The 22,615-nt window shown below is 40.3% G+C and overlaps 1 protein-coding gene across 5 annotated transcripts in view; it reads left to right on the top strand.

Moving 5' to 3' along the window:
- The window catches only part of GLCCI1 (glucocorticoid induced 1), a 91,793-nt gene extending 70,984 nt beyond the window's left edge, over window positions 1-20,809 (top strand). For 4 of the 5 annotated variants that reach the window (XM_037158864.2, XM_037158866.2, XM_037158867.2 and 1 more), the window contains 4 exons: window positions 906-1,061; window positions 3,943-4,153; window positions 16,422-16,542; window positions 17,919-20,809. In XM_037158864.2, the coding sequence (XP_037014759.2) occupies window positions 906-1,061; window positions 3,943-4,153; window positions 16,422-16,542; window positions 17,919-18,267 (837 nt within the window). In that variant the 3' untranslated portion in view covers window positions 18,268-20,809. The remainder of the gene's footprint in view (window positions 1-905; window positions 1,062-3,942; window positions 4,154-16,421; window positions 16,543-17,918) is intronic. The other variant, XM_037158869.2, reaches the window with a different exon arrangement.
- Window positions 20,810-22,615: the final 1,806 nt, after the last annotated feature.

Consider the following 22,615-nt stretch of genomic DNA (forward strand, 5'->3'; position numbering starts at 1 on the left):
GACACTAAAGTAAGCAGCAGACGGATGACACAGCTACGACTTTACTCTGAGAAAACCTGGTGCGTCAATAAAAAGACAAAGGGCAGCATTTACAGATGGCAGGAGCACAGCACCGAGTGTGGGAAGTACTCAAGTGTCAATCAGTGATGAGCAGTTCGCCCCATTATGAAGCGTATGTATCACCTTTAATCACCAGAATAAGGCAGAGATCATATGTTGTTTTTATTTTTACGCATTCATCTCTATTTTGCTTATTTTCTTTCTGTTGTATAAGTTTCTTGGTTATCAAAAGGCTTGTTTTACACTTTTTTTGCAATCTCACAACAACTATGAGACGTGATTAATTTGCGAGAATTCCTCCAAAGAAGTTTTTAAAATAGCCTAAGATCTAAGTGAGTGTTGTTGAACATGGTGGTAAACAGCCTAAGAGTTAAGTGTTGTTGAACTTAATATGGTGGTGTTGCCACATGACTTAGTAATCCAAAGGTTTTCTCAAATGATGGCAAAATGGAAATGAAAAATACCTGCAGGCCATTGTCTCAGTGCAGGAATCACATGCAGAGCTGTTGAGTAGAATCACATGACACAATTAACTTAATGATTTTGACTATTTTTTCAGTAAAAACAGCATGAAGAAAGTTAAACAGTGCGGAAGATTCTGTCTGCCATTCTGTGTAGCAGTGTGCACATTATACAATTACACCTATACACTTGCATAAAGGATTAGTTTGACTCTGCGATGTTTATCTTTCTTATTTTATTTTCTAAATTTCTGTATGTTTATCTGAATTTATATTGTATTTGGAAGGTCAAAATAACTCTGCTCATTGAGTTCCTATTTTCAGATTTACTCTAGTGTTGATTGACGACAAATAATTTGGTACCACCTTATCTTCTGTTTGTAGCCTACTGGGTCAAGATCCATCCCTATGCCGCTGTCAAATATATCCGTGCCAAAATCATCATCAGTTTCCCGTGTGCCCTGCAGTGTAGAAGGAATAAGTCCTGAGTTAGAAAAGGTATTCATTAAGGAAAATAATGGGAAGGAGGAAGTATCCAAGGTAAGGTTACATGGAATGTTTGAATCCCTTTTTTTCTTTAATATTGTTAAACTGTCTCGAAAGCCCTTTCTTGGTAACAGCTGTATTAGATGTAGTTCACATACCATAGCATTTACTCATTTAATGTGTACCACTCAGGGGTTTTTACCATATTCACAGCATTGTGCAACCATCAGCAAAACTGCTTCGCAGTGTTTTCATCTCCCCCAAAAGAAACTCCGTCCTTGTTAGCAGGCATCCTTCTCTTCCTTCTGGTGGCCCACCCCAGGCAACCACAGGTCTGCCTTCTCTGTCTATGGATTTGCCTATTCCAAACATTTCATACAAATGAAATCGTGTAATATGTGGCCTTTTCGAAACTGGGCTTTTTTCACTTAGCATTATGTTTTCAGATTTCACCTATGTTTTGACATGTATTGAAGTATTTTATCCCTTTTTATTGCCAAAGCAATTAACTGTTAATAGCTTAGCTGTTAACCACTAAAATTTTTTTATTTACATTAAGTAATATTTCAGAACAGTAATGTAAGACATTGAAATTGGTTGAATTTTTTGAGGAGGAGAAAGTCAGTCACATATTTGCTGACTCCTTAAGAACTTGAGAGCAAAACTATTGTAGAATATAAAACTTAGTAGCTCTGGCTCTAAATAAGTCATACTCTAATTTCGTGGTAGCCATGTCAAAATTATTCTGGGGTTCACTATACACTTAAATTAAAAGGTTAATTTGAAAATTTTCAGATTTATGATCATGTGCCTCAGAGTTTTAATAAATTAAAATGTCACCATTAAGGAATATGCCAGTAGCTATGAAAAGAAAATTGTACTGTTAAATATATCAATGTTCTAAGCCTTCACATTTCCCATTGTTACTTATATAAATATGCAGATTTCTAAAATCTGTTTTGTTCTAATTCTTCTAATCCTCCTCCCCAACAGAACAAAAGTTGGTTAAGGAAATTGATGTATATTATCAGTTACAGCCTGAAAAATATGAATATGGAAAAATTGCTGATTAAATAGGACATGAACAAAAGATAACTCTAATTCTTAAAAATTTTTATCTACAGGTTGATAAACTATTGTTTTCCTGATTACCAATATTGACATTTTTATTAGAGTAACATTTTTATTGACTTAAATATCTAAATTTTAAGAAATAGCTGTCATGAGGCCCTCAAGTGTACAAGTCTTTACCAAGCATCATATAATCTTGCCCCCTGCCATAAAAAAAAAACCGCTTCAATGATTTATTTTTTGTTCATGCTAACATTTAGGACAGAGTCATAATTAAAGTATAAATTTAGTTAAATAAAAGAAAAATTGTAAATAAAAATTAACATTTTCTTAGCATTTTACCAAATAAATTAGTGTTTAGGAATATTTTTTCCTAAATTGGAAAGTTTTACTTTTTCAATTTACTTACAAATAAATTTACATTTACATAATCTTTATTTATTTATTTTTTGATTCTCACCCAAGGACATTTCTTCATCTCCCTTAAAGAGGGTGGAATGGGGGAGAGAGAGAGAGAGAGAGAAACACTGATGTGAGAAAGAAGCACTGCCTTGCACGCACCCCCACCTGTACCCTGAAGGCCCACCTAGTGTACCCAACCGGGGATAAAACTCACAACCTGGGTGTGTGCCCTGGCCAAGAACTGAGCCTCCTATTTACGTAATCTCTCTACAGTAGAGTAGTCCTTGTGAAGATGGCTTTTAAGTTTAGCAGTTTGTTCTAAAAAAACAGATACATTGTGATTCTTGGCTACTTTTGTTGTTATGCATTTTCTCTCTGACAGTATTTCTACAAATTCTAAAATGACAAAGCTCAGAGTAAGAGCAGTGAATAGTGAAAATAATTTATAAATAAATGGAGTATATTGGTGCTTTTTTTCCTAGCATTACAACCTTGTCTACATAATAACAAAAAAATCTTAAATGATTATTATCTAGAATTTTATTTGGTAACCTTTTTCATCACACAGATGAGGAAATGGAGTGAGGTCTATCTTAACAGCAGAAGCAGAGTAGAAAGTTCTCTGAGGCAGAAGCTCTGATGTCAGTTAATTAGCCGTATCACCAGGAGCTTGAAACTATAAGTTATTTATTTGTGAAGACATTAGACTAATGAGCTTTAAGGTCTTACCAGATCCAAAGTATATGATTCTATGATTATAGTTTCATTTTCATTTTTCATTTTTGCCACTCAGAACAGTGCATTGGAATTAAGGAAAATTATAAGTAGTCCTTCTCAGTTGGATACCAAATTAGTAGAATTGTTCTGAGTTACATTAATATTCTTCATTGAGTACTAACAGAAAAAACCTCTATTAGACATTTTGGGTAATTTGCAAAAGAAATAGAAAGCATGGTTTTGTTCCTGGCCTCCAAATTTAAAGTAAGAATGAATGGACAGAAAGATACACTTGCAAATACGCGATTTTCCTCTCTTACTGGCAAGTAAAAGTGATTTCTTGAGCAGTTCGGTGCATTCTTTCAGCATATATTTATTGACTGTTGGCTGTGTGCCAGACCCAGTACTCGGCGTTAGAGATACAGTATTAAAAGAAGCCTCCACCCTTGAGTAATATTACAGGAAGTGCTAACCTACAATAAATACATAAAGAGAGCTATGGAATTTTAAAGACAATTTTTCCTTAGTAGTTTGAAACCTAACTGCTTTGGGATTTGAAGGAAATTTTTCATTCAATAAAGGTAACATGCAGAAGTTAAGACACAAGATTGGTATCTTTATTCTTAGGAGAACCGGTTATGCTGATACCAGGGGACTGTGGCATCAAAGGAAACGCTGTGTGTTTTCTATATGAGTTGAGAGTGTGCACTGTCATCCACGTGCTTAATGGTTGTCCCTCTTACAGCCTTTGGATATTCCGGACGGCCGAAGGGCTCCACTCCCTGCTCACTACCGGAGCAGCAGCACACGCAGCATCGACACCCAGACCCCCTCGGTCCAGGAGCGCAGCAGCAGCTGCAGCAGCCATTCACCCTGCGTGTCCCCGTTTTGTCCCCCGGAATCCCAGGACGGTAGCCCCTGCTCCACAGAGGATTTACTCTATGAGCGTGATAAAGGTGAGAGGGAAAGCATCCACCTAGATGGAGGGCTTGTCGTTAGGGCCTTGCTCATTACACTATCTTCGTCTTAGACCATTACATCATAATTTTTCTTTTGTTGAATGGGGGGATTGGAAAGGATTGGTTAACCTAGGTTTGTTCGTTCATTGGTTTCACATACCCCCTTCTTTGTGACTCTTACAAACATCTTCCATAAATGTGTCAGAGAAGCACAGCACGTGATTCTGAGAGCTAATGAAAGCTCTAAAGTGGGGTGTGTACAGTTTCGTATCATAGAACGCGCAGGTTTTCCCTGGCGTTGTCCTGAGTTAATGATGATGATGGTAGAATTCGTATTTCTCGTGCCTCTAGTCAGAGTTCATAATCAGAATGCTTTGGGGAAAAATAATTTCTGAATAAACTATTGGGAAAATGAGTCTATTTTTGACCAAGTAGATACATGTTAATAAGTACTTGTAAGACACAGGTGACAAACACAAGGCCCGTGGGCCGAATCTGGTCCTCCACCTGTTTTATCCGACCTGGCACCTTGTTTCTACCCTGTGGCAGTGCTGAGCTCCTTGCCCCTAGTTAAGGAGCAGTTACATTTGTACAGTCCTAACATTACATTCGGCCCTTTGAAGGCAACTGTGAGGCTGATGTGGCCCCCCAGTGAAAATGAGTTTGACACCCCTGCTGTAAGACATCAGGGATTATATTGTGGTATTACATGAATTATCGATGCCACCAATAAGAGGACAGAACCTCTGGGACTTTGTTGCTTGTCAGGCCCAAAGGGTTCCCCCATGTTCTTCTGTCCTGGTAACGGGGACACAGCTGCCACCGCTTACTCTCCTCTGTTTCTGGCCCCCTCAGGCCTAGACTCAAAAGGTACCAAAGACTGCCCAGTTCCACCTTCCTCGCTACTTTCAGAGAAACACTGAACCTGTTCTATAACGTATCCATGGCTTCTCACCATAGAGAACTGGATCGTAGGCAACAAAAATTTTAAAACATAGAAAAGTTAAGGTTTACAGAATCTTAGAGGATTTTTATTGCCCTGGTCCTGACTTGATCCCCACTCCCGTCATTTATTTCATTGTGAAGTATTCTTACATGTAAAATACACAGGTTTTAAGTGCTCAGCCCAGTGAATTTTTACCTATGTATACACTCATGAAACCACTGCCTAGATCAACATAGAGAACATCTTTAAGCACCCCAGAAGACTCCCTCGGCCCCCTTCCCAGACGGTACCTTTCCCCTCTCTACCTGGAAGTACTCACTATTCCCACTTCCATCACCATAATCGAGCTTTTCTCTTGTTACTGGATTTCATAGAAATGGAATGGGAGAGTGTGGATTCCTTTGTGTTTGGCTTCTTTCACTCACCATTATGCCTGACTCCTGGCCGAGATTTTAAATAAAACCTACTTTGGACTTTGTCCTCTGCTCTTATTTCTGTGGGTGGATCTCAGTGGTTCTCCCCTTTCTTTTGCCCTTTCATTGTTGAAAGTCCTGTGAGCTCCCTTACTCCACGAAGGTTGTATCGAAGGCATCTCTGTGCTCCTGGGGAGAGGTCTCCGTTTTGTAGAATGTCAGACCAGGAAATTCGCTTCACAGAGGCATCTCACCAGAGCAAATACACCCCCTCAGAACATTTTCACTAGGGAGGTTTTGCAGTAAAACAAATGAGAAAACACCTTGCTTCTAGTAGGAGTATGTGTTTTGAAGGTAAATGGTAATGTTAAATCATTTTTAACTCGTTTTAGGTTACACAGGTGGTAAATGGCAAAACAGGTCTGTAGGACTGATTCCCAAACCCATATTCTTTGTTATACCAGTAGAAAAGATAAGTATGATTCAGGTTGGCCACTTCTGCTGCTTCTTAGGACCTGTACTTGGGTTAAAATGAAAAGTAAAAATAACGGTGATAGTAGGGCTAGGCAAGCAATTCTAGAGTTTTGTTTTCTTCTTTTTAATACTGCCTATGGCTAATTGAGAGATGCTAAACCACAAAGGAAATATATTAAGAAGATGATCGATGAATTCCATTTTGGTTAACTGATTGTGGATTGCCTTCAAGGCCTCGAAGTGACTGTTCCGTGAGGCAGGTAAATCAGTGGCTTCTGCAGTTCAGAGAGGTACTGATTGAGATTCTGAGTTTGAAACAGTAGGAGTTAAGAGCCTCACTGGCTTTGACACACAAGAGTGGTTTTGAGTCCTGTAAAGTTCTGGACACAAAACTTGCATTGATTCCCAAGGAGTCATTAAGTGGTAACCGCTGCTGTAAAAATCATCATCATTGTTATTACTTGTTGTCTCCCCAGGGCCCTCAGGAAAAATACAGACTTTTTCTCCACAACTGCAATTTTCATCCTCTGGCGTAATGCAAGAATTTTAATTTTTAAGTGTATTTTATTGATTATGCTGTGTATATGTGTATATGTACACACATATATGTGCATTTTAAGATCAGAAGTGGTAGTTTATGTATTTCAGCTGAATTAATTCTTCTAGTTCATTTAAAGAAACGTTTGTTGAGGACCTACCATATGTCAGGTCCTCTATTAGAGAATTGGAGAAATAGAAATGGATAATACACCATCTCTGTTAGTGGGAAATTCCTGGTCTGATCGGAGTAATAGTAATGTGAATAAAGAACACGTTGCTACAGCACAGAAGAGCAGCTTGTCGGGTGCCCAGCTTCTGACCCTCACCTACGCAGTGTCCTTCAAACCGTGGAGCGTAGTCTCTGACTCACTGTTCTCCATGTGCAGTCTGAGTTCTTGGGACTTTTTAAAGCTGCTGATTCTATCTTATAATCGGCATTTTCTCACAATGCAGCATACATTGGTCTTTTGTTTTCATATATTTCTAGTAAAAAGTGGCAGTTACAAATTTCTAACAGGTTTGCATCATTAACTATGAAAACAGAATTGATACTATAATTTTGTGGTCAGCGAGGATTGATTTGGAGTACCTACATATTCTTCAGTCACTGTAGAGAAATGTGTTCTGTGGTGGACTAGCTGGCGGAGACGTTTTTGGAGAGTTCCTTGCAGTTTTTGGAGAGTTTTGGGCACCAGGGTAGGCGTGCACCGGAGGCGAGGGGTGGCCCCTGGGAGTGCGTGCCCCCCTGAGAGTGCCGGGGAGCTGAGTGTGCCTCTGGTGCTCGTCCGCTGAACACTTCCCTTGGTCCTGACGGTGCTCAAGCAGTTCTGCCTATTCCTAGCATCTATTCTCCATGAATCATGTATAATTTGATTAGCCTATTGATTTTTTCCCTCTGGATATTGCAATGGCAGTGCCAGGACAGAAACAGTCTGTTGAGAAATGTCTAGCCATGAAGAGACTGCTTTCAGGTTTTGGTTTCTGTGTGGGTTTTTTTTGCCAGTTTTTTTCAGTGACCAAAAGACTGAAGGCATCCACCCTGGTCCCATGTATGAAGTTGCCAGGCTAACTAACCATGTAATAGCCACAGATCCTACGTTATGATCTAGAGGAGAGTTCAGGGGTCCAGAATAGGAGCTCTCGTCTCGACATCCTCAGAATGTATCCTAAGACATTATCATGCCCAGAGTGCAAGGGAGAAGAGCAGTCATTTATGTAATAAGATGGCAGAGTCAGAATATTAGTTCTTTAGTAGCTCTGCCAGTGTTCCTTGATGGTAGCCAAACTAGTGCTGGGCAAGCCACAAAACCTAGACTTCAGCCTGCCTCTAGAGTTGATCTTTGGCACAACTCACTTAGGCAGTTGTTATAAAATTCTGCAATTTTGCAAGATATAGTGGAAACATTGATTATTGTAATCATGAAGTCAACTCACCCATTCTGCTTAGTCCCGCCGCAGAGAGTTGTATTCCAAGAGTCCATAAGTTGGTTATTAGGAACTTAAACTATATTTTCCCACAAGAACAACATATGTTATGTGGATGGAGTTTCCCAAAATGGATGCAGAAAAGCCTATTTAACTCATGCTGTGATTTAACCCATAAATATTAATACTTCTAAACTTTGGGTGTTAAGACTAAGCAGCCCTTAGTTGCAGAAGAGAAAAAAAGTACTATTTTGTCTTTTCAGGATCTTTGGCTGACCCTAGGCAGACTTTGAATTTTTTATATCTTCTAGTTCTTTTCTACATACATTTTAACTCTGATTTATCTCTAGTGCTCTATTTCTTAACCTTTTCTTTTTGACCTTTGTCCTTAACATGCTTGAACCCTCTGCTTTCTAGATAGCCTAATCAGCCAATATTTTGTAGCTTTCTTCTTATTGTGGTTTACATTGTGAAAATGATATATGTTGTATATACTTCTTTCAGTGGCCAGATCTTGCAAATGCCTGGTTTTTAAGCCTGAATCTGTTTCTGTATAAAATGATGCTTCACTTGTGTTTCCAGAATGTTTATTATCCTAGAAGAACTTCATGGTGGTAAAATTACAAAGAGTGCAGAGATATAGTTCTAACAAAGAAGTTATCCCACAAGTTAACACAGATCTATTCTAAAGCAACAAAAGAACAAACAAGCAAACAACAAACTCATAGACACAGAAACAATATGATGGTGACCAGAGGGGAAGGGATGGGCGGGAGGGGCAAGAGATCAAATATGTGGTGACAGAAGGAGACCAGATGTTTGAGTGGTGAGATGCAATGCAATACGCAGATGATGTGTTACAGGATTCTGTGTTTGGAACCTATGTAATGTTACTAACCAATCTCACCCAATAACTTTAATTAAAATAAATAAATATTAACTGTTCTTCTAAAAACTGATCTGCTTTAGAATTATGGCTCTAAAGTCATCTTTCCTACTTCTCTTTTTCAAGATAACATCTAAAATTACATACATTCCTATTCTGACAGCACATAAGAAACATCCAGTAAGTAAATGCCTTTCCCCCCACTTTTGGAAAATGTTCATAAGTGTACCCATGGCAGATGCAGTGCTAGTTAGACTCTGGATGAGTTACCATTCATTATTTAAAGCTAATTGATAAGTATACAACTGATTTCTAGCAGTTACAATCTAGAGTCTACAACAGAAGCAACCCAAAATTTCTTATCCTGTGTGCATGTATCTTTCACTTAATGCCCTGGCGTGTAGTTAGCAAAACATAAGCACCAGCAAGAGCAGGTAACTTCACTGTGCCTGTTGCTGTGTCCTCGGCACATAGAGCAGGACCTGTGCTCTATGCAGTGGTGCCTGGTGGAGAGGTTTTGAGTGGTTCTTTAAGACCATCCTTCATGCTGTGCCCATTTTTAAGGGTATATTTTTATGGCTGTGTTGAAAATATTGATATTTTTCTTTAAGTTGTTAGATTTTATGTGTTTGGCTTTTGAATCTTTAGGAACAGTGCGATAATCTCTCTTCTTAACTCCTCACCAAAAACCACCCCCCAAACAAACCAGCTAAACTTCTGCTAGTTTAGATAGGCCTTCTAGGAGAAAACAAACAGCTTCATGTTTCCTATTGAAATTAGGGGGAAGGAAGTTATTTTGCTAAAGCCTGTCACATCTTCTACTCTGTTCATGATGGGGGAGAAAATACACGTATCAGGCAGGCTAGAGGAAAAGGGGGACTGTTGAAGTTTTTTGTCGTGTTATCTTTCATTTTCCTCTAGTAATAAATGCCAACACATAGAAGCCACTCCTCCCACTGTATCTCTTTGTTAGTCTAATAGAAGGCAGACCCAGTAAATCCATTGCCTGAGCTATAAGACTTTAATTAGAAACATAGAACATTAGATTGGAAGGACCTTGATCTTCTAGTCACCTCATGTTTCCAATGAGGACACTCAAGGTGAGATAGATCAACACTGGGGAGGCCAGGTTGAATCCTTGCTCTGCCAAGCACACTAATTCTGTGTCTTTGGGCAAGTCCTTGGGCTCATGTTACCTGTGAGTTAGGGGTAATGATGTTACCTGCCTCATAGCATTGTTATGATTAAATGTGCTCCGGTGAGTTTACCTTTGTTATCTCCTGTAATACTACCACAGTCCTGTGAGCATGAATGTTGTCTTTTTTTGGTCTTTGTTGTCCTTATTTTAAGAATGGGGATTCTGAGGCTTAGAGAAAGGAAGTTACTTCCTTAAATTCTATGCAGTCCAGATGCCGACAAAGGTCACTACTTCATACTATTTCTTACTGCCTTTGCAGGAGGAATAGCATTTATATAGGCATCTAGCCGTGAAAGGACCTGGTGTGTGGAGAACAGTAAGAAATTGTGTGGCTGGAGCATAGGGTGAATGGTGCGGAGAAGAAAGCAGTGCGAGTGGAAGGGTGGAGAGGGCACTGTTTTATGAAGGGCCTGGAGGCCTTGCTAAGAGAAATGAAGAGCCAAGCAAAGATCTTTTGTCAACTAAGGGACATGACCAGCTTTATCTTTGGGGACCACACCACTGGTGGAACTATAGAGTTGGAGAGACAGCAGGACGACGAGCTCAGGTGCTATGTTACTAGTCTAGTCCTGTGGTCTCCAAACTTGATTTATTACACACCTTTTTCAGCAATTTTTAATTCCCTAATATAAATTTATATATGTGTATAATTCAATCTCCAAACCATGAGTTCATAAGCTTCCTTTATTGTTTTTAAAGGTAGAAAGTAAATATATGTAAGTGTTCCAATATTTTCTTTCAGCCTGTCAGCAAATCGTTTTGTGCACCTCAGTTGGGAAATCCCAGGTGTAGGGCAAAGACGAGGGGGGGCAGCAAAGGCAGAGGGAGTAGAAGATAGAGGTGGAAGGAAATCAGCAGCACCTGGTGGGGCTGGTTCTATGTGTAAGGTGAGGGAGATGTACGAGAAGGGAGATGCAGATAAAGGCAAGTTCTAACCAAGTGCTACCTTAGGATTTGTGGGATCTGATTGCCACCACTAATAAGGTAGTAAATGTCAGAGAAGGAACAGGCCTCTAGGAGACCATGATGATAAATAAGCTTAAGGGTCCATGTGGCTTTCTGCCTGAAGGTGTTACAGTACCATTTTTGTGTTGCAAGAATTGAAAATTTTTTTAAAAAGGAAATACTGAATTTTACCTAATACAAGGCATTTACAGATTTTTGCTTTGCCTTCTATTTCTGTATAGTTAAGCACTCAGTAAATGTTTAAGTGAGCATTTAAAATTATAGTGAAACTTATTAGAAGTATTTGTTTTTTCTCTCTGTAGGACACTTTAGGAACAATTTAATATGAACAGCATGTTTCAGGTTTTTTGTTTTTTTTTAAATTGATGTCCCTGAAAATTTCTTGATTTAAAAAGTTCAAGAATATAAAAAATAAGATTGTATCAGAATGATTTTCCGGAGATGCTTACTTACACTGCTTTCAAGACATAAAATATTCTGTGTAATCTGAAATTTATTTTCAGTTTGTTTTTGCCATTGTGATTTCTATTTGTAAGAGTCATTTTAGGCTATAAATTGGGTTGAGGACTGTCTTCAATAAACTGATTTACTTTCATTTTTAAATGCCATGTCAGATAGATTCAGAGTGAATTGTTCATATTCATGTAAGATTCAGAGTGCATAGTTAGCACATCAGCAGCTCAAGTCACACTTGGAGACAGTTATAAGCAGTGTTGTTCCGCGTATCAGGATTGTGTTTGTGGAAGAAGCAAAACGTAAGTAGCAAAGGTGATCAGTGTGGACTCTGTCCAGTGGTGTCCGCTGTGTTGTGGATGTGACAAACAAATTCACACAGACTGCAGAAGTACTGTGGAGAAAAAGGGACGGCATGACCATTCTCTGAATGAGAGAGCTGGCTGACCCTTGCTTGGACAGGCTTTTATTGCTTTTCTGAGAGCATTACCTCAAGGAAGGTCTTCATTCATCCTTGTCAGGCAGAAATGATCAAACAATAGATAACATTCAAAGAACTATCAGGGCTTATTCTGAGTCAGGGTCAGATAGCTAAAGGGCCATAAAACTTTGGGAAATAAGCTCATTTTATGCTTGTACCCTTGTCGGAAAACTGAGGACATTCTTAGCAAAGCAGGTTACACAGGATTTTATGCATTCTTTCTTAGGCCTGATCACCCAAGGGAGCCACGCATTCCTGCCCAGGGCTGCACCAACTTCCCGACCTCCCGACCTCCCACATTGTTTCAGGCTTAAGTCAGGCAGGGGAAGTAAGGCAGCCAAGAGATTAGGAGACTTCTTGCAGACAGAATGAGGACTCAGGCTATGTCAAAGCCAAGGGGTGAGGGTCCATCACCCTTTTTTTCTATAGCCCACCAAGTCCTTCCCTGAGGGCCCCTTCCTTATCTTGCCTGTCTTAGGTTGTCCCTTCCTTGCGAAGTCTTACCTGTCTTTGGCTAATCAGTCATCCACCTGGGGCTAAGAAGGGTGAAATAAAGGGGGCAGAGGTGGTGCCCCTGTCGGGAAGATGAGCTTTGTCTCCTTAGTGCCTTATGGTCCCAAGGTCCTTTTAAATATAGGGCTTTCAAAAGACTGGTAATGTCAACTGGTTCCAAAAGTTGGTTGCCAGGGAGTGTTATGTACAGTTGTGTCCCCGCGGATTTCATGAGGCCATCAAAACTCTCTGCAGCTGATTATTTCATTTCCTGAAGCAAAAGAAGTAATTTTACTAGTAGAGTAGTAATTCTGTTTAGATTCTATTTAGTCAACCATATTTCTAAACTAATTCGGTTGGCTAACTTTCAATTATGTTTTTTATGTGTCATTGAGATTAGTGCTGGTTAACTCTGTGCCCAGGATCCCAGCCTGTTATTCTAGCTGGTAAAGGTAGAATAAGAATTTCATTCTACTGATTATTGGTGCACTTATTATAAACCTATTTTCTTTGTAGGGGAATTTGTAGCGTCTGCATGCTTAGGGCATTGATTTTCACTTCAGCACGTTAGGTCTGTGTATGCTGAAGGGTGCCATTGTGAACTGGAATAGTTCATGCTGGGTGGACATGCTGGAGAATCTGGTACCCCAGATATTACTGGGCTTTCCCACCCAACACAAAATCTTGTCTCTGCACACCTGAATAAAGTTAGAGTGTGCAGCTCCATTAAAAATGGTGCTCCTGTTATTTTCTGCCAGTAGGCAGTGGAAAAGACAATTTCTGAATGGTTCACCATTTTAAATTTTCAAATTAGAAATTTTGCATTTATTGTTGTAGTGATATATATTGAGACCTTACTGTGTTTCATGGCACTATCCTGATCCTTTTACATGCATTTTTCATAATTGATACCAGTAGTTATTTCCAGTTAGGCCTAGGTAAAAGTAGAAGTCAGGTGGCCTAACTCCAAAACAGTGTTCTAACTTTTTCATGATTAGTTTTCAAATCTGACTGCACTTCAGAAGCATTCGTGAGCTTTACCCCCAGAAAGGAGTACCTGATTGGGGATAGCTGCAGACTAAAATCTGAATCTCTTAGGGATGAGGTCTGGACTTTGGTCAATGTATTGGACAAGTTAGTTGCATTTTATTTGGTAAATGTGGTACACATTCATAAGTATGATCTAGTATAGTAAAATAAACAATAAAGTTTTTCCACTCTTGGATTTTCAGAGCTGTGTTAATATAGGTGAGAATGTTATTAATACAGACAGCTATGTAAATAATCATATTCATTGCATTTAGTCTTATTAGTTGACATTGGCTATGATGTTATAAGAACATAGAGTAACATTTAACTTAATCTCATCTACATGTCTAGTGGATTCCTACTGTGGAAAACAGAATAATGAGAAAGTGTGTCATCCTTGTGAACAAAAGGGATTAAGATTACATGAGATTTTTCATCTTGAATCTTCTGAGCAGGCAAGCTCACCTCATATTTATTTATAATTCTTTCTGAAATGTGGTTATTAAATTCAACCAAGAGTTCTAAATGAGAAGTTAGAAATCAAAGTAGGATAGGTGGTTTGTGTGGGCTGTTTTGAAGCACGCCATTCTGTAAAGCAAAGAGTTGGTACAGTGTTCCTTCTTTGTATGTTAGAACCATTTTAAAAAGTACAGAATTTTAGAGTTAGGAGTGGCAACTCTTATGGTCATGTGGAAGCTCAAAGAGGCCGCTGTGTGTAAGGTCACACGGCTACACAGCCCGTGGCAGAGCTCCGCCCTCGGCCAGCGTCCCACCTCCCTTTGCATCTGTCAGGTTACACGCTTACCTGAGAGACACTTCAGATTTAACATGTCTGCTTATGGTTCCAGATTTTGGTCTTTCCAGCTTTGTTTTTCCAGACCACCAAACATTAAATGTAAACAAATAAATGTGTGCCTGTGTGTATTTTAGAAAATGTTTAGAAGTTGGAAGTTGGAAAAGTTTCAAGAAGAAAAACCATTTAATTCATTGTAGATTCTTAATGGGAAGATAATCAGTTTCGCTGATTATTCAATTCACACCTAACTTTCAATTCTGGGAAAGTCCCTTCAAATTGTCAGTAAAGTCCTGAGAGAAATCATGTGCGTAGGCCTGATGATGCAGTAAGAAATGTAACACAGAAGATTGTAGTTGTGGCCAAGATGATAATTCTTGCATCATAATACAGTGAAACTTTGACTGCCGATGGCAGGAGTGCTTGGTGGAGGCCCGGAGCGCGTGGTTTCAGGCCACTTCCGCACGCCAGGAGGGCGGCCTTGTTACCAGCAGCAGCCTCCGTGCGGGCTCCACGGGCCTTGTCTGCTTCAGGATTTCCTCTGCGTGGCTTGTTGCAGTTTGGAGAGCAAAGCAAGATTTTTGGTGTGGCACTGAGTTCAGGGCCTCCTTCTCACCAGTTTTTGATTGTGGACCGGTCTTTTTGGTCTAGCCTAGCTTTAATAGAGAGCAGGAAACTCAGACTCTAGTTGGGTTAAGGACGCTTTGCGTCTGCCTAAGAGAGAAAGTCATATTTCCCCTTCTCCCTTCCTGGGAGATTTCTTTAAGCAATATAGCACAAGTGTTGAATCTAAAATAATCCTCATGCCTGCAAGGTATGTGAAGAAACCCAACTTAACTCTAAGACTTACTTCCAAGAGACTACACAGAATCTATAGGGACACGCACAACAGTAGTGATGGAGAAACTACGTGGTTTTCTAGGTTTCTCAGTAGTGTGCCCTTGTTATTTTTCAGGCCATGATTTCCCAGCCAGAGATAAAAGCATATTCACATACAAGCACACATCTTCGTTCCCAGGACTAACACAGAAGCTTTTCGAATCATTCACCAAATACCCTATAAGTGTACTCGAAGGGTCTGTTTCTAGGCATGTGCTGTACTTCATTAGTAAATGATTAAAACACTCCAATTCTGAACATTAGATTGCATTCTGTATCCTAAACTAAGGCAGTGTATCAAAATTGTGATGAATGCAGTTATGCTGCAAATGCTGTCTTTTCAAAATATGTATGAAAATAATTCATCTCAGTAGATCATGTGCTTAGTGTTTTAGTAGCGGGATTGGTTTGCATTAAGTCAGACTCTGTTTAAATAGGACGATTGTGTTTATACAAGCATGTTACTGACTTTACATCTTGGCATCTCACAGAGATAATGACACATTTTGGTGAATTTGAATTTCCAAAATCCTTTGCCAGGTGGGAAAGGCAGAAATTACATATAGGTTTTATGGCTTTTCGTGAATAGACCATTTTCTTTTTGGTCAGAAATATGAAGAAAACATGTTAGGTAGAGATGCTTTTAGATTTCTCATGCTTTCAGTAGCAAAAATACAAATTATGCTAAAAAGTACTTTCATACAGACGTTTTCAAAAGCAAAATCCTGAGCCAATTACTTTTTCATGGTGGGCCGAGGGAAAAAGACATTGTGTTGTAAAACTATCTTTTCCCTGCATACATAATCTTCTTGATGTTGAGTAAAAGTAATGTTCCTGCTAAGAGCTGGGGAAGATTATTCCACATACTAAAATTCTCAGTTCCGCTGATTGGACCCTGAGAAAACAGAGAACCCTGTATTAATCTCTTGTAGTTCTTCTGTGTGACTTATACATATTACGCCACTCATTTACATTTTGAAATACATAATAATGTATTTGTTTTCAGGACTACAGCTCTACTATATTCTCTGAATAAATGCAGTTTTCTAGACCAAAATATCATCCTTTTATGTTCTGTGGTGTGGCAGATTGCTGTTGCATTGAAGCTTTTATTTATAAGAAATGTACTACACAAGGGTGTTAGAAATAGCTTTGCAATAAAGGAAGCTCTGTGGTGGAAGCACAGGGGCAATAGTGGATAAATTGTGCAAAAGGCTGCTTGTTTGGAAATCAAATTTAATTTAAAAGAGCTTTCAATCACTAGTTAATGTAACTGCTTTAAATTTACAGACAGTGGGAGTAGCTCACCGTTACCCAAGTATGCTTCATCTCCCAAACCAAACAACAGCTACATGTTCAAACGGGAGCCCCCAGAGGGATGTGAGCGAGTGAAGGTCTTTGAGGAAATGGCGTAAGTAATGTCTTTTCTATCAGCTGGGATCTGCAAAGCTGCGAAGCTTTTTACTGAGACCAGTTGATTACAGATGAATCAACTACTCCATCCAGCTGATAATGTGCTTCAAAATAATGAAAAGAGAACTGAATAGACAAAAGAGATCTTATTAAAGTAGAATTGGAGTCTGTATGTTGCAAATATGTAAGCTAATACAAAAGAAGCTTGGAAATCCATCCTTACTCTAGCCAGAAGATCTGTTTTCAGTCGCTGCGGGTTTTCCGGTCAAAGGCTCTGTCCACTGAGGTGGCCGGCGCCGAGACTGGGGCGGCAGAGTCCACGTGCAGCCAGCCTGCTGACGCCGAGGCGGAGGCCCATCTCCTTCCCTGTGAGCACCTCTAGCACGTAGAGTCGAGTTTAGACTTTCTGTTGACAATTTTTTTCTTTTTGAAATTTTAATATGTATAAATTAGAAATTAAAGGAATAGAGGTTCATACTATAAATACTTGGCAGAAACCCTGTGGCTCTTGGGCTCACTTGTCCCTTTGCCCCAGCGCAGGTGCCCAGCGGAGGCAGCTGTGCTCATGCACATACAAGGGAACAGAGGCCCGGCTGTGGGAGAGGATGGCTTAGCTCCTGGGCCTGGGTGGAGAGGGAGGCTTGTGGACCTTGCTCTGCTGGGCTGACTGGCTCTTCAAGAAACTACTGAAACTTTTTTTCCTGATCTGTGTTCTAGAAGTATGTATAAAGATGCAGAAAAAGGAGGAAAATGGCCCTGGCTGGTGTGGCTGGGGACTGAGTGCTGGCCTGCGAACCAAGGGGTCCTCAGTTGAAGTCCAGTCAGGGCACATGCCTGGGTTGTAGGCCAGGTCTCCAGTAGGGGGCGTGTGAGAGGCAACCACACACTGATGTTTCTCTAAACTCTTTCTCCCTCCCTTTCCGACTCTCTAAAAAAAAATAAATAAAATATAAAAATATTTAAATTAAAAAAAAGGAGAAAATGCTTAAAAATCAAATATATCATGGGGTAATCCCTCTCCCCAGTATACTTTTTCTTAACAGAAAAGGTTTGTTCAATCTAGCTTTGCATAGTCTTCAGCTATAATGTAAGACATGTTTCCAGGTTCCTAAGTGCTTGAAAGCAGACCAGTGATCTCTGAAACAGTTTGTCTGCCCAGTCCTTTTGGAAATGCTTTGGTCTCAAAGCTCACTTCAGTGCTGTGTACATCAGTAGTCTGCCAGCTGACTTGTGCTATGGAAGATGTTTACCCCTCTGTGTACACTTAACTCATCCCTGCCATTCACACTTGAGCTGTGTTAGAGAACTCTAATTAATTCAGAAAGTGCTTAACTTTTTCAAGACTGTAAACCTCATTTTGTTTTATGGTTTTAGGTCTCGTCAGCCTGTCTCAGCCCCTCTCTTTTCATGTCCTGACAAAAACAAGGTTAATTTCATCCCCACCGGATCAGCTTTCTGTCCTGTAAAACTCCTAGGCCCTCTCTTACCTGCCTCCGACCTGATGCTCAAGAACTCCCCCAACTCTGGCCAGAGCGCGGCCCTGGCGACCCTGGCCGTGGAGCAGCTCTCCTCCCGGGTCTCCTTCGCGTCTCTCTCTGAAGACACCAGCACCGCGGGCCCCCTGGAGGCCTCTGTCCAGCAGCCATCCCAGCAGCCCCCGCCACTCCTGCAGGACCTGCAGGGCGAGGAGCACATCTCTGCACAGAACTACGTGATCCTCTAAAGCGAAGGGGAGCTGGCCTCGGCCCGACCTTCCGCGGATTAGGAGCTAGATCTCAGACATCTATCTGCATGGAGTGACAAAACTTTCAGAACATCACCACCGACAAAATACTTCTCAGCAACATAAAGTATCTCTTAACACTGATCTTGGCAGGGACAGAACTCCTATTCAGCAGTTTTTGTGGAAAGCAGTAATGCTTGCAAAACGTGTGTGTCATTGAGCATTTAAGTGGAGACTATGCATTTCATAGTATGTTTGACAGATTAGTACTGTGTCTTGCGTTTTGTTCCAAATTCTTCAGTATAAATAAGCTCTATATCAAAAAGTTGCCTGTCTCAGTAGAAAATGTCTTGCTGTGTTTTGTCCTATGGAAAATACTGTACTTCAGGATTATGTTTACAATTGATCCAGGTGTTTGTTTCTAACTTCTGTAATACATACAATGCAAAAAATCAAATAAAAGACATGGCCACAACAGTTGCACAGTGCCCGCCCTACGGCCTCGCTGCAGGTACTTCAGTTGAAGTCTAAACTCAGGTAACTTGGAATGTATATCATACTGGGATGTTAACTATTCCACAGCTACAAAGCTAAAGAGGGAACATCACTCTTTGCCTTTCCTTCCTTTATGCATTTCCCTTTCCTCACTACATTCCACATTCTCAGAATAAGAAGTGCATTCAACCCTAGGAGAACGATAATCCTGGACATGGGTGAACATGAGGAGAACCAGCAAATCTTGTGGTGTCTGACATCACTTTTGTCATGTGGTTACAAGTAAAACAACTGTTGCATTCACTGTCTCAACATGTGTAAGTGTGGCTTTTTTTCTTTTTTACAAGTTCAGGTGTTGCTCAGTTAATGACTGTTCAATGTCACATATGAAGTGTCCAGGACTAGGCTGCACACAGACATTCCACATTGCGTGTGATGGACTTTTAAAGACAAGAGTGTCTGGGTTTAAATTCAGAGCAAGTGAAGTTTCACAAGGGATGGTTGAGATTTTTTTATTTATGTTGGCCACCCACGTCAAGAAACGCTACTGTTATGTCCAAAGGCATGTTAATGGTAATTTCCCTTTTGGAAATTCTTTAGTTTGCAGGTTTAAAAATGACACACTTTTGGTTATTGTTTTCCTCAAGCAGGTTAGGTGTACGAGTTTCATTTATGTAGAGAGGGAATGTGTAGGTATCAGAATTAATGCAGCATAAGCAGGTTATGTAGGGACTTTCAAATGCAGTAGTTTGAAGCTGTCTCACTGAAGCCTCTTATACTATCATGCATAGCTCTGTTAACATTTTGGTTGTGCAGAGTACAGCAAAACCCAAGTAAGTTAGCCTTGACCTTTCAGACCTGACCTGACTTCTCATCCAGGTGTGAGGAGAGCCCTAGGTCCTCCCGATTGGTCAGTGGATGGCCCAACTCCCAGACGTCCTTTGCTGCCACACGAAGAGCATGCAAGAGCAAACGGGCCTTTTTGTATTTTTATCCCATTGCTTTCAGTTCAATAAAACAGAGTAGTTTACACCTGCACCTAAAGTATATGGCACAGTTTCCTTAAAAATTAGGGGAACAAGGTGCCTACAGCTACAGGAACGTTTCAGTTCCCTTCAGTCATTCCTGGGTTTTTATTTTCTAAAGAGGTTGCAGAAGGAAGAGGTGATAAAGATGAAAGCAACACCATTGATTTTTTTTTAAGAAATGGCATATATATGTATGTTTGTGTGTGTGTGTGTGTGTGTCATTTTGTCATGATCCCAGTTATCTTCTTTCCACCAAAGTCCGCAGTAATATTTTCTCCCGAAGGCGCACCCCGGCCCCTTTGAGTTAGTCAGTGTTACGTTGTAGGAGACTGCCATGGGGAAGGACTCAGCTTACTTTTTGCCATTTCCACAGGGGAACCTTTCAAAACAATCTCTTCAGCAGCAGACACCTTTAACCCTAATAATCTCAGGCCTTGATGAAAATACTATATTTTGTAGATTATGGTTAAAGGGAGAAAATTATTAGCTCTGTAAGATAAATATGAGCTCCATTAACTTCTGCGCTCTGGTTTAGCATTACATAATGTGTTGATCTTATGCTCTGCTTTTGTCCAAATAAGATGCAATAGTATCAATATCAATTTCTGAAAGATGGACTGATGATGCTTTTTTGGTGATGAAATCTGATGTACGATATTTATAGTGATATGTGCTTTTATTTTTCTCATGAGAAACTGAATATTGATTGTGTTGTACATTTGTTCTTAGCATATATTAAAGTTTTGAACCAAATGTGTTAAAGCTTATGCTTTGCCATGTAAATTTCCCAGAAGTTGTTGAGCTCAAATGTATCCTACATCCAGCTGTAGAAATTTGTCAGAAATTGTTTAAATTTTGTATATAGTTGTACTGTTTGATTTAGCCACTGCGCTGAACAGTATTCGAGTTACCATCAATATGGCTTTACTACACAAGGAAGTGTGTGGCTTTTGTTTTGTATTTTTTCAGTATAGAAGTTCTTGTGTCTTATTTAAATAAAGTTATTAGTAAAAGTGGAACAGTTCACAGGTGTTTTTGGAAAGACTGGGTGGTGAGCACCTTACCTGGCTGAGAGGAATCCAGTTCAGGGTAATGGCAGAATGCGGTGCTGGGCGGGGGCCAGCCCTGCACCCTGGGCTGTGGGGAGTCCCGCTGGGTCAGATTTCCACAGCCTGGTTTCCTCCTGACACACTTTCCATCACAAGGTAAGAAGCGAGATGTCTAAAGTTCCAAGTGTTTGTAATGCTCCCAGCGAGGAGCACCTGAAATAGAGAAAATACTGTTTCCACGTCATTATTTTATACCGAAGAACTGTTTGTGGAAACAGGTTTTTTCATTTGCTGACATCAGCTCCAAGAAAGGTGCATATTTCTTGCAATGAAAACTATATCAAAAAAATTATTTTTTACTCTTTTACTTATTTTTAGATTCAGGATACGAAGGAGAAAAGCTTTAGAGAACAATGGGATGTTGATGTTCAACACTGGCTCTCCAAATGGGGTCGTGATAGACCATGTGGTGTCCCCAAAGCAAAAACAAACCGCTTTGAGAAATAATTTACCAGCAGAGTGTTCATTTCCGAAGCGCATCTCATCAAAGAAAGAAGATTTCACCTTTAAATTGAAATTAAAAATGACTAGTATCTGTGGTTTGGGCTGAAAAAAAGTACAGATTTTAATGGTAAAGTTTGTCAACTATCTTCTTGAGAATGATAAATAGTCTACACAGGAAATTATGTGCCTTACACAGCTTAAAAATTCTATCACAAGTGAATTTCAAGGAAAAGTAGAATTCTCGGCCCTATCTGTGCTTGGCTTAATCACAAAATAAGCTTAACGTGAACAGCAATAGAAGTGAGTATATTAGCATTTGCCAAATCAAGTCTTAAGAAACAAGGAGGGGGAAGTTAGACCTACCAACTTACATATGTTTAAACTTACGCTAACTAGAAGTTGCCCCTTAAAGTTTGTTTATGAATATTGCAAAAGAAGCGCTATCCCCATGCCCCACCCCACAGCGTGAGGCTGCATCTAGTTCTGAAGTTCCCTTTGCCCCATGTGTCCCCTGCTCTCTCCGAGCTGCTTCCACCTCGTCCCCCATCTGTGATGCACAAGTTTTTTCTTATCTGCACACTCACTCCCTGGTGAACTCGGCTCTGTGGAGCTGCAGGATCTTTGTGAAGATGGGTCCTCCCGTTCACACCTTGTGTCAAAATCTGAATGCTATAATCTAGCCCCACAGGTCCAGTTGCCTGAAGAGTGTCCGGACTTGTTGCATCATCTCAGCTTCAGCGATTGACTAGAATGAAGACACTATCTTGTCCCCTGTGGTTCCAAGTCAGCTCTCCCTTTTTACACTCCTATTCTTATTCCCCATAAGACAGACCGGAATCCCAAGTCCTGACATTTCCCCACCTAAATCTCTCAGGTGATCCTTTCTTCCTATTATCTCACTGCCCAATTGCAAGCTGCAGGGGCACAGTGGCGTCAGATCAGCCAGTCACGCCAGGGGGCTGAAGGGGCCCAATTCACCCCAGGCCTGCTTTTGTAAACAAAAATGTTGCTGGAACAAAGCCACACTCATTTGCTTATGTAGTTAAGTAGTAAAGTTTGGGAGCAGTCAGAAGTTATATGTGGATATTTGACTGTACAGGGGGTCTGCACCCCTGACCCCCACATGGTTCCAGGACCACCCGAGTTGCCCGTGGCTGCTTTGCAGCACCATGGCAGAGTTAAGTAGTCGCAACCCAGACAGACAGTCTGGCCCATGATGCCTAAAATATTTACTGTCTGGTTCTTTCCAGAAAAAAAGTCTGCCGACTTCTG

This window comes from Artibeus jamaicensis, unplaced genomic scaffold (assembly GCF_021234435.1).
Source record: "Artibeus jamaicensis isolate MK-2021 breed Jamaican fruit bat unplaced genomic scaffold, CSHL_Jam_final contig_923, whole genome shotgun sequence".
In the NCBI taxonomy this organism is placed as follows: domain Eukaryota; kingdom Metazoa; phylum Chordata; class Mammalia; order Chiroptera; family Phyllostomidae; genus Artibeus; species Artibeus jamaicensis.